The following is a 16,511-nucleotide window of genomic DNA, read 5'->3' on the forward strand; positions in this document are numbered from 1 at the left end:
AGTTTATTGAAAACCCCGGTCGTTGAACTGTGTACGCTTTTAATTGCGTAATGGAACTTAATATGAAATTAATTTGCAATGAAGTTTCATGTCAACCAGTTCCCCTATCAAATTAGAAAATTTCATTTTGTTATGTTGTACTCGTAAACTATATTTCCCAGCATGCCACCAAACCACTGCACCGCCGGCTCCTTATTCTTCTTGGCTCTGTGGATGAGTTGTAATTTATGGTGCTCTGTGCCAGCGCGCCCTCTGCTGCAGATTTCACTGTGACGATAAAGCGCTACAATATTGAAGTTTTTTTGGTCTTTTCCCCCTTATGTTGTTGATTTCTTTTCAGATGATTTGCAAGGTCCCTGAGCTAATATGACAGCTGATTTTAAATCTTCAAACGTAGTGGAATGTAACTGAGTACATCTACTCAACTGTAATTGAGTATAAATTTGGGGTATTCTCATTTCATGCTACTTTATACTTACTCAACTATAGTTCAGAGGGGAATATCAAACCTTTTACTCCACTACATTTTTTTTTGTAGTCACTGAGCTAATAAATAGTTCTAGATACTGGAGTTCATAAAATATGATGTGCTATTAATAAACCACACATATAATTAGAGCTGCAGTGATTTGTTGATTAATTGATTAGTCACCCAACAGAAAATATAAACTATTTTGATGTTTTGTTTTTTCATGCAACATCCTAAACATTTCATAGTTCCAACTTCTCAGACTTGAGATTTTGCTGCTGAAATTACAGTAAACTGAATAATTTTGTGATTTTTTTGTGACTGTCTGAAGGTGTCACTTTGGCTCTTGTTAATTTAATCAACATTTCCCATCATTTTCTGAAGTGATTGTGAATCAGTCACAGTGGAGATTTTTCTGGAATAAATACTTTTGATACTGTCAGTACGTTTTCCTGATTATACTTACATACTTTTACTCAAGTAGGCCTAACATTTTCAGTGTAGGACTTTTACTTGTAATTGAGTATTTCAATAGTGTGGTATTATTACTTCCTCAACCACTGCTTTTCACAAATATCCGCTACCCCAATAGTAACAAGAAATTGCAGTTTGGAAATATCAAAGATCTGTCTGTGGTAATTTAGAAAATGTGATGTCATAAAATAGTTTGTCCACCAGAGAGCACTGAAAGGCAACTGTAAAATGTCCTGTTTAGTACAAATCCTAGTCACAAATCTTTAAAAAATTTAAACTCAAATTTAGATAACTTAATGAGTAAATAAATTAATGAGTTATTGGCATCAAAAATCTCTTTGGTCTGGCTTCACTCCTTATGATAAAAACAAATACATCTTGGGTAGAGAATTAATTATTTTTTATCAACCACTGAGCATGTTGTGATAGTAAATGATTATCTAATAAAATGATGATTATCATCACAGATCTTATCCTATTTTCAGGCTGCTTTGTATTGGATGTCTCAGTTCCTCCATAAGCGTTGAACACTTACACTGATGAATGGCCATCCACTGCTGCACTGTACTATAATCAATGTGATGACATTTTTATTCAATGAAAACACAAAGATGAGTTTAATCTGAATTTATTTCCTCCAATACATTGTTTTGTTGAGCAATGACAACTAGGCAGTTAAAAAAATACAGTACATTTAACTTAAACATTAAAGCATTATAAAGCATACCTATGGCATACAAGAATAACTTTCCTAAAATGTACATCTTTACAAAGTGTTTACAAATAAAACGTAAAAAAGACAGAAAAGTGCAAAAAAGAGTCAATGAAGACTAATGATCCCCACCAGTGAAACAGAGGATAAAAATATACAAAAACGAAACAAACAAAAAAGAACACCACAAAAAAAAAAAAAAACATACTTCATATTCCTAACTTGTGTTTGATGCACATTTCCTGATATGAACAGTAGGCCTTGATATTGTGCTTTTCAACTTTTCACGTGTTTTAGTGATTTTGGAACTTAACGTAATTAAGCAGTGCGTGATAGAAAATGAAATGCCATTCCTGAAAATATTCACAGTATCCGATTCAAATTTTGTGAGTGCTCTTAAATGAGAATAAAACCATCTTTTAATAAATATATTTTACTTTCATTTACAACCTGTCTGTGGTTTGAAGTAACAGTGATAATGGGCAATAACGGGCAATAACATAGGGATGCTTTCAAATAAATAGGACAGATTTGGTGAATTTTTTTTTTAAAGAAATTAAGCCATTTCAACAAGTGTGTGGTAAAGACTGGATGTGCTTCAAGGTGAGAGAAAACAATCTTGTTGTATGAACCTTATTGAAGTGACTGACAACTCTCTTGCTGAGACTTTCTTTCTGTGAGAGTGGATGTAAAATCAGTAGTGTGACAGTTGGGAGTGTCCCATAACGTAAACAAAGTAAACAAACAGTCGACTATCAATTTGAATGAAAAAAAAAAAATACACCAAATACAGTACTGTAGTTTTTTAACTAACTCCCCTTAATTCTCTTCTTTATGGTCCCTCTTGAAAATAAAGGTTAAACTTAGTATGATTTAAAAAAAACAACAAAAAAAAACATCATCCACTTGTTGAGATGCACATTTCACTCCATCGATTAAACGTAAAAACATCTCTGATTTGCTCACAGATTCAAAATAAATATGAAGTCCTACTGTTTCTTATAGATTCTCTAAAATATCAGCATCTTCTCTTGATTTTAAAGCACAATACCCTATTCATGACAAAGGTGGTAGGTAGAGTGAAATGGAATAAGTTCAAATAGACTTATTGGTCTAAGTCTAGTTATACTTAACCTATTGGATCTTGTAATAGCCAACATGTTCTCTTTACAGCTGCATCCTTTTTGTTACAGTTATTGCTAAAAAAGCTGTTAAAAGTGACAAACTAGCCTGAGTAGTAAATGTGACGACTGCAAGTTTGAACTGCACATTTGTAAAGCTGCTTGTTCAGAACTGTTTGATAGTGTAAGCACAATTAAAAACACTAGCCACCACTGTGGTTCACTTCTCCTATACAGGTTTAACTAGTGTTGAAAACGCAGTTAAAATAACCTTAAGAGTAAATTAAAAGACCTCACGATTCACGAGGTATTCCTGACACAGAGAGTTAACATCCACCAAAGGTCATCTAAAGTTTTGATGCTTGTACTTCGGTTTGAGATGTTGGGCACAGAAAAGACTCAAACAGATATCCTGAACTACTGCATCTGTACAACAGTTTATTGGCACAAGTCCTCCGCCCATCTCTACAAGGCTAAAAGAGTTTGAATTCCTTTGTATATTAAAACCCATTCAGTCATACTGAATGCCTTTACAAACACCTGATAACTTTTTTTTTTGCTTTGACCACTACTTGTTGACTTTCCCCCACCAGATCACTACTCTTTGAAACATACATGAGAGGACTGTTTGAACCTGGAAGTGCTAAGGCAGCTCACATGCACGCATTGATGTGGCATTTTGACCATTAATAGTAACCTATCATGTGTTTTACTTTGAAGCCATGTAACAGAAAGTAAAGGTATTCACAGAACTTGTTACAAATATGGATGAAATCAAAGAAATTGCTTCTGATCTATGTTGAGATGTGTGTTATGTTTAATAATGTGTAATATTTGTATTTGTTTGTGGACTATGATGTTGTATTATGTAGGGCATTCAATGCAAAGCTGCAGTGCCCCTTTTTTTTTTCTATATGCTGTATGTTAATGTATATATTTGGCTTTTAGTTGTCGTGTAGATTCAGGCAAAGCTGCTGGAGCTCAGACACTGAAACTTCTCCCTCAGAGACTGGACGATGTTGGGGTGGCTCTGCTGCGGCTCACTCCACAGGTATTTTTCCAAATTCTCACGGTCCAGAGACCTCAGCGAGTCGCAGGAGTGCACCGGGCTGCACGGCAGACTCTGGGACTGGACAAGACCCCGGTTCTGATTGGAGAAAACCGCTGAGCTGCCATTTCTCTGCGCCAATCTGTCGGACTCCTGCTCGCTCTCGTCCTCTGAGCGGATCTCGACATAGTCATCGTCATCTTCCCCATTGTCCTTGAAGTTGGCCAGGTAGTTCTGAGTGGCGGTGAGTATGCTCAGTGCAGATGCCCGATTCAAGACCACCACCTGCTGACCGTCGTGTAAGGTGAGGTCTGACTGTCCCTGGGTAGACCGCTCTGGGAGGCTACTCTGCCGGCCAACCCGGCCCAGACTAGGGCCATGGAGTCTATCTGTAGATCGATCCACAGTGGGTCTGTTACATTTGAGTCCAGACTGGTTGTTCTTCTCCTCCTGCTGGCTTCCCACAGAGCTGACCGGCTGACAGTGATCGGATGGGGAAGACTTCGTGGAGGGCAAAGACGGTGCGTTAAAGGACGGATGTCTCTTAATGGAACTGTACACGTGCTCCTCTTTCTCGTTTGGCGACGACATGCACGAACTCCACCTCTGGGAAGGTGGGGTGGTTGGAGAGGAAGGAAAAGTCTTGAGGGAAGGGATGGAGCAGGCAGAGGTTAGTCTGCGCTGTGGGGTGGAAGACGCTCGAGCGTCCCCCACCTCGCTGGCTGAGGAGACAAAGCTGGCCAGCTCTCCGTTGCTGTACGTGCAGTGGAGCCAGTCCTCCTCCAGGGAGGTCTCAGGCATGGACGGGGAGGACGGCAGCCCTGGATGATGGGAGTAGTGTGGGGTAGCGGAGGTCTGACCAGCAGGAGGATCCTTAAACATTACCTGGTCATAGAGCTGCGAGTACTCTGCTATTCTTGCACCTGAAGAGGGAACACAGAGGATGCAAAGAAGGTATGAGTGCTGAGAAATACAGGAAGGGAAACCAAATAAAACAATGAGTTACAAACTATCTGAGAGCTAAATGTTTTGAGTTACCTATGGCTGCGCCCCCTTGTTTCTTCTCCTCTAAGATGGCTGCTAGGTCTTTCTGTTTCCTATCCGCTCTGGCCCGACTACAAGAGTCTCCGGGGTCCATGCTCCTCATGCGCAGCAGCTGGTTGGCTTTCTTGATCTTCTGGCTGTACTGCCGTGCCATCAGGAACACCCTGCTCTTTGTTTTGTCCATCAGTTCCAGGGGGAAGTCCACAGACTCACCGAGCAGGAGAGAGGAGGCGGCCAGGGGGGAGTCCAGACCTGCCAGCTCCCCTGGAAACAAACTATGAAGGTCTTTGAGGGGAATATCTTTCTGAGGGGTGTTTCGTTGAGGAAGTTCCACCAGGTCATCGTCCTCTAGGCGGAAGCTGCCGCTGCTGAGGCGAGCCAGTCTGTTACGGATGCTTTTCACTGTACCTGGTTGGGGCTCTGGGGTCGCGGGAATGGGGTGTGAAGTGGGAGCAGGGCTGTGGGGATCTTCTTCAGTGGTGCTTTCACTTTGAAGATCAGGGAGGTTGATGACTGGAATGGTGAATGATGGTGTGGATGTGATGGGTGGGGGTTTAGGCTGATGTGCTGGGGGACTCTTAGTTGGAGGGCTGGCCGCTTGGGGACTAGTTACAGAGGGGCTCTTTTTAGGGCTGTTTCTGACTGCCGAGGACTTATTAGGCGACTCACTGGCACTAACAGGGAAGGCAGCAGGAAGTCGATCAGCTTTCTTTTCATTGTTTTTGATGTAGTTTTCTAAGTCGTTCCAGATCTCGTCGACCTGCTCGGACATCTTGTCCCCTTTCTGTGAGCGCTGGGAGAACGTCTCGGAAGCTGATGACGAGGAATAATCTGGCTCAGAGGAACATGGAACGGGATGGGAGGTGCCAGGTCCTTCATCATCTCCAAAGTGGAGGCTCTCCTCAGATACAAACCCTCCAAGACTTCCAGTCAGGTCCTGTTCAGAGGCCAGCAGACTGCCCCTCTCTTGTTTGAGTTTATTGCCGTCATTCATTCCTTTAAGCTCAGTTGATGGTGGTTCCCTGAAACAGATGGTGTCGTAGATGTTCTCCTCCACTATTTTGAGCTCACATGTCCCAAACTGCCTCCCCTCTTGTGTGGAGGACCGGTTGCTCTCAGAGGAACTGTCTGGTTCGATCATAGGCTCTGTGACCCTTGACACCTCATTTAGTACCCTTGCTGCCTTGCCCTGGGAACCCTTTGCATCAGTGGATGTCTCTTTCCGTGACTGGCTTTCCTCCAGGTCTCTCCTGATGAGGCCCATGCTCTTTAGGTCCTCATAGCTGATGTTGTCATATACATTTTCAATATCGTCTATCGTCAGCTGCTCGGCTGAGGATGAGCCCGATATGTCATTGCTGGATGATTCAGTGTGGATCACCCCCAGGTTGCTGTGACCGGCCTGGTCGTCGTCAGGGCTCTGGAGAGCCTCTGTAACCTTCTCCCCTGCACTGCTCGCCCTCCGCAGGACTCTGCTCCCATCTGGTGGGGGGTCAATTTGCACTGCGGGCACCTGTTCAACGTGCCAGCTGCAGGGACGAGCTGTCCTGGGCGAGGACGTGGCTTCTGACCTCTCCGAGGGCACCTCTGGCTCTGGTCCACCGGGCTCTGTGGGAACAAACATCTGGTAGATGTCCTCATCCTCATCGTCGGGCTGCATGGTTCTCTGGCGGGTGGGGAACATGGCCCTACGAGCCCGATGGTCTGCCCAGATGTTCCTCACTGAATGGTCACTTTCTGTGACTATTACAGAGGGAATAGGAGAGTCTGGAGGTTCCTCTGTCACATTAGGTGTCCTGAGGAGTGGTGGGTGGTGACTACCTTCCCTCACCAGGGATTCTCTCGCTCTCTGAATGGAAGACAAAAGAAATAAATTGTTTTACATCTGGTCCAAAATCATCAAGATAGAAGTAGATTAAATTACCATGGTGTATTTGTGATTAATACCTGAAGGTCTGAAGGGCTCATGTTGAAGGTTTTCCACTGTTCTATACTATCAACAGATGCCTGAGGGTTCAGCCTCTTCCTACTGCTTTTACCAGGGACTCGCAGCCTCTTTCCACCTCCCTGAACGCAGAGTTTCAGCATTAACATCATGTCTGAGGGACTGGGGTTGAAGGTAGAATTGTATGGCGTGCATATGTAATGATTATCACTCATTGGGCAGCTTTAAACTCACCAGACCGCTGTCATCCTCATCGTCAGCGTCCTGCTGATGTGGCTCCTCTCCTTCCTCTCTGTCACTGTGGTCAAAGTGATCGCCGGGGTCCAGGGATTCTTGCGATTGGTTGATGAGGCTGCGGCTCCGACCGATTGTGCCCAGAGCCAGCTGGGACACCGGAGAGAGCAGCGTGGCACCCAGACTTGTTCGCTGCAGAGGAGGACAGTTTCCAGAGTTTGGTTAGATCATTTCTGTCAGTGTGAGTGTATTTATTCTCGTGCATCACCTCTGGTTATTGCTCACCTTTTCGCCGTCTGTGTTTGCTGCATTCTGCTTGGCGTTCTTCAGTAACTTGGAAAGAGGTTCTGGGAAGACAAACAAATAAATATATGATGAACTCTTACAGTTCGGACACGCAAAGTGAGTAATTTCTTTAAATCAGCAAATTTGACATTTCTCACCTTTCCTGCGTCCTCTTCGAGGAGTTGGGCCTTCCTTGGTTTGAGGGGAATCCTTCTTGTCACCATCAGGGCGGTAATGAAACCCAGGATGATCTGGAGAAATCAACGAAAAGATGTCACACGACAATTACATTACATGATTAAAATACATTAAATATGATTAAACCTATGAAAAAAGAACACAACATTAAAAATATAGTAGAAAATTAATTAATACATTATATCTATCAATTTTCTATTTTCGTGTGAATTCACTTACGCATTGCATCCATTTCCAAAATGGCTTGCTTGGCCTAGAAGTGAACAATAAAACGAGGGTAAGTTCAACAGGTTAGATCATGGATGGACATTAGGTCGGACACTAGGTGGCGACACACCACAGACACAACTCAACAGTTTCACTTAACAAGCAGCCCCTTTATGTAATAACAGTGAACTTTCTCAGTGACCTTCACCACTGGAGAGAAATCATCAGTTTCCACTTGCACATGTCCAAAGGCAGAAGAACAGACAGAAAAGAGATTGTGTTTGAATGAGAATAAATGAATGACAAAAAATCAGAGCGCATGAAAGGAAAGTTAAGAGAAAAAGCAGGGGTTAGAAAAGATGGAGAAGATGGGGGGAAAAAAAGGAAGGAGGCGAGAGGGAGTGACATTTTCAACACATCCCACTCAAAGTCTGTGTTTACACCATTAGTGGACAGAGAGGGAGGCGTCAGGAGACGAGGTGCTCTTACCTTGGCGGGGATTTTGGCAGGATGGTTTTCAAGTATCAGTCTCTTCAGGTGTAAGATCCACATGCGCTTGTCTTGCTGTGACTTGGCCTAGGAGGCATCACAGAGAAGATGATATCAGACATGCACTTTGAAAGGCAGCTGAGAGGGTTGGGATGAGCCCCTTCAAAAAATCTGAACACGGCTCTCTTACATCACACACATTATCTTTTTCAGTGCTTGTCCACAGTGGTTAGGTAACAACAATGGCCTCCATTAGCCTCTAAACACTCAACATGTCTGAGCAACGCAGTGAGGTGAGCCTGGATGTTCTACAAAACAATCAGACACCTGCAAAATAATCGTCACACTTTCTGACTGCACTCTTGCACAATGCTGGCTACAGTTTAAAACATGTAATTGCATCCACAATGTGTTTCGCTTTTGTTATGACATGTGCTTCATTATGCAGTGTTGCTATACCTGGACTGTGTGCTGCAGTTTGGGATTCTTGTAGTGAAACACACTGAAACTCAGTGGCTCTTTAGGAATAACTTCCACCAGCATCAGGTTACAGCACTGAAACAGACAGGTAAGACGTCATGTTAAAGATGACTGTCGCTGAGCAGAAACATTTGTATGCTTAGTGTCTCTTTGGGGACGGGTAGCGGTTCGAGCGGCACGACTGACCAGGATGTGAGCCTTGTACGTGTAGGTTTCTTCTCGTTTCTTGGTAATCAGCAGGAGCTTGTCAAACAGGAACAGGGTTCTCTCGTTCTTGGCTCGCTGCAGACGAAACGTTCCTTCAAGAACCAACTCTCCGTAGCCAATCAGATCAGGGCCTTTCCAGTTGGTCAGCTGGCTCTGGATTTCCTGCAGTCAGCACAGAAAAGAGATAGGAGATGGAGGGGAGTTAAATAATTGTGTTTATTTTAACATGAACAGGAAAAAGGATTTCACAATAGCAATAAAAAATTGGAGATTTTGAAACCATTTTGCATCATAAAAATAAATATTTGACCTACAGCACATAAAAAGGAAGCTTAAGTGATTTGATGCCGTGTGTTGTGCTACTGGAGGAAGGGAGCAACAGACTTGAGACAGTAAAAACGGAAAGGTTAAGGAAAAGTAAAAACAAAAAATTATTATGATGAGGAAAAAACAATAAAAGCTGAAAATGTATAATCGAGCCAATCCTCTGTTCAGGCACTGAGAGTAAACGCTTCCACACACATTCCTGCATTCATCTGACCATCCTGGCTCCCAGCTGATAAAAGAAACAAGCTCCCCTTTTATGTGTCCTCCTTATGCAAGGCCATCATTAGCCCAGTGGAAAACGCAGTGACTTGCGTAAGACGTAGGGGCGGATCAGAGTCTTGGCTGATTCAAACCTAGAGCTCACATAACTGTTCCACACAACAATAAAAGAATTGGCTCCATGAGAGGCTCGAAACTGCCGTGTCTGCTTTTGTGATAGGAATAATAAGAGACATGGCGAGTGTGTGAGCGGGACACTGTTATCAGTCCTAAATGGACTTGAATTTTTATTTTCTGTGTGCATGCGTGTGTGTGTGTGTGTGTGTGTGTGTGTGTGTGTGTGTGTTGGTCGTACCTGCAACCTAACAGCGTGCTCATGTTTCCTCTTCATGTCGTTGATGTGCCAGGCCACTCTCTGCATGGTGTCTATGGCTTCCTGCACAACCTCGAAGGTCTCTGTGTCCTTCTCCATGTGGTTGGCTATCTCCTGCACACGCACGCACACACACATACACACACACATACATACACCGCTGGGAGTTAGCACTTGCACATACGCTCACACATGTCATGTTCATGAAGACACCAGCAAATGGGTGACCACTTAATGTTCGTACACCCATGTGTGTTTTTATGTACATCATGCATGCACCCTGATACAAGCACTTATACAGGAACATACATACTGAGCACCATATGTCTAAACATTTGGCCTCTCCAAAGGAGCTGAGCTGGAAGCTGAGTCCAAAAGGCTCTTATTGAACTGTACACATCCATTTGCATTGATATGGATAAAAACATTAGTGTGTGCTGACTGTGACAAGTGGGTGCCTGCGCTGTGTTTTCAGTGAGACAGTGAGAGACAAGAGACAGACAGACATACATGCAGTAGTAGGTGGTACTTGAGGATCCTCTGCACTGGCTTGAGCAGGTAGGAGCCCAGGGGCAAGGAGTGTCTCAGAGATTCCTGGCGCTCGCGGAAAAACTTGGCCAACGCCTTGTTCCTCATGCACTCTGTTAGCACAGCCACCGACCTGTGGAGACAAAACACAGTGAATAAGACGTCAGGGATGTGTAGTAAACCGCAATTTGACAGCGATGAGAAATTAGACTTTTGATGTATGTCCTGACAGACAATTCTACAACGGACGTTTACAACCGAGTTGGACAGAAGGGAATATCAAACACACTCTGCTGCCAGTATATCAGGAACACTTAGCTAAAACTAATATAAGAGTCCTGCAATATTAAACTGGCAACTGGGTGAATGTTCCTACATCTGAAATAATTGAAAGGGACAGAAAGATGTTCTGAAGATATCCATCCATTTTTCAGCTCAGGCAAAAAAAATTAATTCAATTCAATTATTTTTTCTTTTTAATATTTGTATTCTATCTATTCAGCAAATGTATGCAAATAATGCATAAGATAATATTTTAAGTCACAGAGTGCAGACTTTTCAGTTGCATATATGTATCAGTCTTCAAGGTCCAGCACCTGTGCACTTTCCTGTGCACATGTCCATTATTGTTCAGTGCAATGACCTGTTTCAGCCTCAGATGTCAATCTAACTGCATGATAGATGCTTCATGCTTTCATAATTTTCTGAGGCAGCATCAATTAATATTTGGTACATATGCACTTCACAACCTTGTAAGACCCAAATTTACAAGTCAGTCGAGCTAGTTTTGACCTACTGGGGAAGAAAGAGCCTTTTTCACTGACAAACGGAGGCTGTGTGTGAGTGTGTGCGTACACATGCAGAGTGGAAAAAGACAGAGAAAGACAGTTGTGGGTTGCCCAAAACTTGTCTCTTTCTTCTGTGTCTTTGTGTGCGCGCATGCATGTGCATGTCTGCATGTCTAAATTCCAGTGCAGCTCCACACAGGCCTCACATTGTTCCGGAGGAAACCCGACCTTAGAGCTCAGCATGACCATGATACATCTGCAGCCTCTGTGCGTGTGCGTGTGTGTGTGTGTGTGTGTGTGTGTGTGTGTGTGTGTATGTGTATGTGTTTGTGTGCAAGTGTCTCCCTTGTGTGTGTATATGTCTGTCGTGTGTGACCTTGGTTGGGGTCACCAGCTGTGGTGTGGATGTGGGAGAAGGTCTATCTCAAACAGCTGACAATAACCCCTTTACACACACATACACACGCGCGCATGAACACACACACACACACACACACACACACACACACACACACACACACACACACACACACACACACACACCATGCGTGCACACAATCAGCATTCAGTTAGTCATCATTCGCTTGCAAATTGTTTCTTCCCCACGTGCCTTTCTTATCATACACTGTGGGAGAAAAATGGCAGCCAGAGGAGAAGGTGTGTTTGGTAGGTGCAGTATATCTTGGCATGAAGAATAGCCTCACGTTTCAGCCTATTTAATCACACACACAATGGACAAACTGACACACAAAAAAAAAACACCACATTATTCCTCCCAAGCTATCCACACAGGTGTCCCATAGGACCACACTTGCACAAAGCAGAATAAAACATTAACAGCGTTGGGTATGATAAGGTGACATCTCTAATACCCCATCTGTCAGTGTGCGAGTTGTAACTCTGTCAATAGGCTGCGAAAAAAAGGGGACGAGAGGGAGGGAGATAGAGAGACCCTGAGGCACAACAGCCAGTAGACACTTTGACTCCTGCTGAGGTGGTTGCTATAGAGCGTGTCAGCATGTCAGGGAGGGGAAAGATAATTCATTGAGCGACCTGCACAATGGAGCTATGTGAGACGCTGGGAAGACGGCGTGCGGAGGTGAGATCAGGATGGGATAACAATGACAACGAGAAGACGGGTATTGTACAGTAGACGGTTGCGCTGAATAAGCACAGTCTCAGCATAAACACACACACTCTGCTGTCTTACCGTGGGTAGTTGGTGCAGTACTGGGTATAAATGTGGAATTCTTCACTCTGTAAAAACACAGGGGTCACATTAATTCATGTGTTTAAGTAGCAGGAAACAGGAGTAACTGAAGAGTTGAGAGAAGAAAAAAAAAATACAAGATGTCACATAATGTTTGTTGGCGTTTGTGTGTGTTAGTGGGTACATGTAGGTGTGTAGTGAGAAATGGACACCCTAACATTAATATTTTATTGTTACAAGACAAGTAGTTAACAGCCATGCTAGTGGATCTGTGAGCCTGTGTTTGGACATAGAGGTGCTTTGAGCTCAATAGTAACACAGCGTTCACTATCTTAGTTTAGCGTGTGAGCACACCAACGTTTTACTAAAAACCACCTTTGTGAGCTGACGTACATAAAGTTTTTGTGACCTTACTGAATTAAACTGAATTGGGGAAAAGACATAAGGATGCATCTCTGACAGTACTTTGCTTAGATTTTTGGTGGGTTTTGCTCTACATAATTATACTAACACTAATTAAAGGCCCATACTAGTGTGTTTACAAGTTTTAGCCCTTTAATTGAAAATCATGTAGGCCTACTTTCTGATACTTTTCAAATTCATGCTAAAAAGCTACAGAGACAGTGGGATGTACTTTCCTCCCAATTCAGCCAGCCACTGATTCCCATCCATGTCAGTATGGTGTAAAAATGTAGCTGACTCTCAACAGTCACAGTGACCATGAGGTTTCATCAGTTACACTACTGTTTCCTTGTAATGCGGCTTATTTGCAAATTGATTTCAAAGTCTCCTCCATTTCCTCATAAGAAAAATGGCTCTTTGACAAAATTTTAACTTGATGGTCACAGAGATGGATTACACGACTAAAAGCAAGCTTCAAGAGTCTTCTAATACATTTTTATATCACACGAAAATGACTGATCTGAATCCAGTGGAAGAGAAAATATTTCAATATGTCAAATGACTACTTGCAATACTAAGTACATGTGCCTTGTAGTAAATGGGCTAAAGCATACAAAACCACTGGTGGTTCGGTGCAGTTTTGATGGCTGGCCGGTTATTTCATGTTTACTGCTCTGCGCACTGTGAGCACACAGACAAGGCATCCTCTCTCCTCCGTGCACTGCTACTAATTGAGAGTCAACATTGTAGCTTATGATTAGTCTGCCATCCTGGCCTTTAAGTCCCCGTTGATCCCAACAGCCCTGAGCGCTTGGATTAAATATCCCCTCATTCTTCATTGCCGCCCCTTTAATTGAGACTTTTCCCACCTTGCATGCCTTTCTGAACATCAAAGACATCAGACACAGCATGACTTATCAAAGCTGGAATGAAGCTCTCTCTCTCTCTCTCTCTCTCCATCCCTATATCATCCACCCTTTCTCCCGATTTCTGTTTATGTAACACATTTTGCACGTCTTCGCTTCATCGATCTTTTATGGAAATTCTTGATTCTCTTCTCTTTCATAACCTTTCATCCCTCCTCTGTCTTGAAAGCTTTCCTCTTCATCTCTCCCTCACATCTCGCTCTCTTGGAGGCCTCAAGATGAACCCCTTGCTGTTGCATAACGTGAAAGTCTAATTGAACTCTATTTGTGTCCATAAACACTTGGGGGTCACAGGATGCGGACAGCTATCAGGAAGCGACATCATAAACACACTGGGCAGATGACAGAGGTCTGTCCTGGTTCATGATATACATACACACACATATACACACACACACATATACACACACACACACACACACACACACACCACACACACACACACACACGTACAGAGCAATGTGGACATTCACACACGTTTCCCAACATGTGATTAAAAGTAGATTTACAGTATGCATAGACTGGATGTGTGTGTCTGTGTGTGTTATGTTTCTTGCTGTAGGTAAATATAGATTCCTATTCAAGCTGTAAACAATTCAACCTACCTACACGAACACAGTGTATCCCACCAAAATATACTGTACAGACACACACACACATACACATGCACACAGACAAGCTCTCCTGATCTGTTTGCCTGAGGTGCTGCTCCGTGGGAACTGTCCTAAATTGAAGAGCAGAGCTCTCCTTCTCGTCTCCAGCAGTCTGCCGCCGCAGACCAGGCCTAAACGCAACCAGATGTGCCACCATCGATTTCTGATGACACACACCGACACACACTCCTAATACACACTCTCTAATATCCCTCTGCACTACGAACACAAGACCACAAAATACACAGATGCCTCTATGGAACACAAATTTGTGCAGCGCATGGACGAGTGCACACACCGACATGCACGCACTCTTTGAACCTAACCAGTGAAACCAGTAGACCCTGAAATAACTCCCATCTATATTATACCTCCCGTTTAGAAATATATACAAGCTACGTTAAATCATATAATCATCATATAATAAATGCTGCATGTGAGAGTTTTGAACTGCACTCTGGCTCCTATACATGACGAAAATGAAAAATATCCTTCTCTAGAGTATCAAGATACAAATTATAAGGAAAGATCTCTACTTTTTTTTGAGCTATGGCCACTAATCACTACATAAGAGGTCAAATTGCACTGGCATCCAATCATATCGTTTGAATGACAAAGTAATGAGGCAGCAGGTTTTGTTGTTGTACAGATTTATCGAGACTGGACTGGTCACAGTGAGTCATCAGGTAAGCACTGAACCTGATAAATCACTGGGAGCATTTGTACTCTCTCAGTCAGCATGTAGCAACCCATAAAACCTTGTAAAAGCTTACTCAACACATAGCACAGTGAGGATTTAGTCGAACAGAGAGGAACATGAGGATAGATAGCCAATTATCTGAGAGAGAGCCAGAGATTTACAACAAGACACGTCTCTTCCTCAAACACTGTGCTGGGTGGTGATTCTTGACTGCTCCGACTAGAAAAGTGTTAACTATGAGCGGTGTGTGTGTGTGTTTGTGTGTGTAGGTAGAGAAAGAGAGGTTTTGTGGTTTTTTCCGTCTTAGCAACAGTGACCAACCTCCAGCAGTACAAAGAAGTCTGATTACTATTCTGGTTACAACCCTTTCACCAGAGGTCTTCATGTGAAATCATGAGGCCACAGAAACACACACACACACACACACACACACACACACACACACACACACACACACACACACACACACACACACACACACACACACACACACACACACACACACACACACACACACACACACACACACACACACACACACACACACACACACACACACACACACACACACACACACACAGCTCTCATTGCGATGTCTAAATTGTAATGGGGACATGAAGGACAGTGGTGACAGTGGTCTGTCTGCAGACCTAGCACACGACTATATATATCAAGGTCAAGTAACGAGTCTATGACGTTGTCTGCGATCACATCAACACCAAACAGCTTCTTTTTTACGTGACATGTGACTGGCGTTTCCTGTTGGGAATTTTTTTTTTGCTAACTGTAACAGTAATCAGTCAGCACCCTGGCTCGTTTATGGATCTCAGTTAATTATGCGGAGTGGTGCTGTGGGCTGCCATAAAACTTGTCTGTCACAACAACGGCTGCTGTATTTAGTGAGTCTCTGACGCTGAAGGCGACTTGTTTTTTTTTTTTTTAATACACGGTCAGACAGTTGCTCTGTGGTATTGGGTGTAATTGCAGTCGGGTAGGGAGGGAATGTAAAGTGTTTTAGAGGAAGTGCTGGAATGCAGTGCATTATCATGGGACATAATCATGCAATGATTTTATGGGGCTCGGGTGGGTGGGTGAGGATAAGGGAAAAGCTAAAACACTCAGACACAGGGACCAGTGATACTTTGAGCAGAGTTGCTGAGTCCACTTTTTACTGATGAAGTACTGCTATTATCCCCCCTGCAGTAAAACAAGGTGATTACATATTTGGACGGTCCTTAAAATTCCTCTGGAGTTGTCCTTCCTCTCTGCCCTCCTCTTGCACTTAACGCTGACATTCCAACCACCAAAATAATGCTGCTAGCCTCAATAAACCTCATTGACTTTATGCAGAGTCTGCATTTGAATTTGGGGAACTTATCTCTTATCATCACAAATTGCCTGTTTCTCATTTCTCCCCTGTGCATCTGTGAGTATGTATGTACGTATGTATGCACGCGTGTGTGTGTGTGTGT

The 16,511-nt window shown here is 43.3% G+C and overlaps 1 protein-coding gene across 4 annotated transcripts in view; it reads right to left on the bottom strand.

The window, feature by feature from the left end:
* Positions 1–1,555: 1,555 nt before the first annotated feature.
* LOC130187654 (pleckstrin homology domain-containing family G member 1) overlaps positions 1,556–16,511 on the bottom strand; it is a 63,629-nt gene continuing 48,673 nt past the window's right edge. For all 4 annotated transcript variants that reach the window (XM_056405444.1, XM_056405446.1, XM_056405445.1 and 1 more), the window contains exons 5-17: positions 12,359–12,405; positions 10,343–10,493; positions 9,815–9,946; positions 8,893–9,075; positions 8,686–8,781; positions 8,227–8,313; positions 7,750–7,783; positions 7,491–7,583; positions 7,333–7,394; positions 7,048–7,239; positions 6,816–6,935; positions 4,863–6,717; positions 1,556–4,747 (exon numbers count right to left, since the gene is read on the bottom strand). In XM_056405444.1, the coding sequence (XP_056261419.1) occupies positions 3,738–4,747; positions 4,863–6,717; positions 6,816–6,935; positions 7,048–7,239; positions 7,333–7,394; positions 7,491–7,583; positions 7,750–7,783; positions 8,227–8,313; positions 8,686–8,781; positions 8,893–9,075; positions 9,815–9,946; positions 10,343–10,493; positions 12,359–12,405 (4,062 nt within the window). In that variant the 3' untranslated portion in view covers positions 1,556–3,737. The remainder of the gene's footprint in view (positions 4,748–4,862; positions 6,718–6,815; positions 6,936–7,047; positions 7,240–7,332; positions 7,395–7,490; positions 7,584–7,749; positions 7,784–8,226; positions 8,314–8,685; positions 8,782–8,892; positions 9,076–9,814; positions 9,947–10,342; positions 10,494–12,358; positions 12,406–16,511) is intronic.

Source organism: Seriola aureovittata, chromosome 19 (assembly GCF_021018895.1).
Source record: "Seriola aureovittata isolate HTS-2021-v1 ecotype China chromosome 19, ASM2101889v1, whole genome shotgun sequence".
Taxonomy (NCBI): Eukaryota; Metazoa; Chordata; class Actinopteri; order Carangiformes; family Carangidae; genus Seriola; species Seriola aureovittata.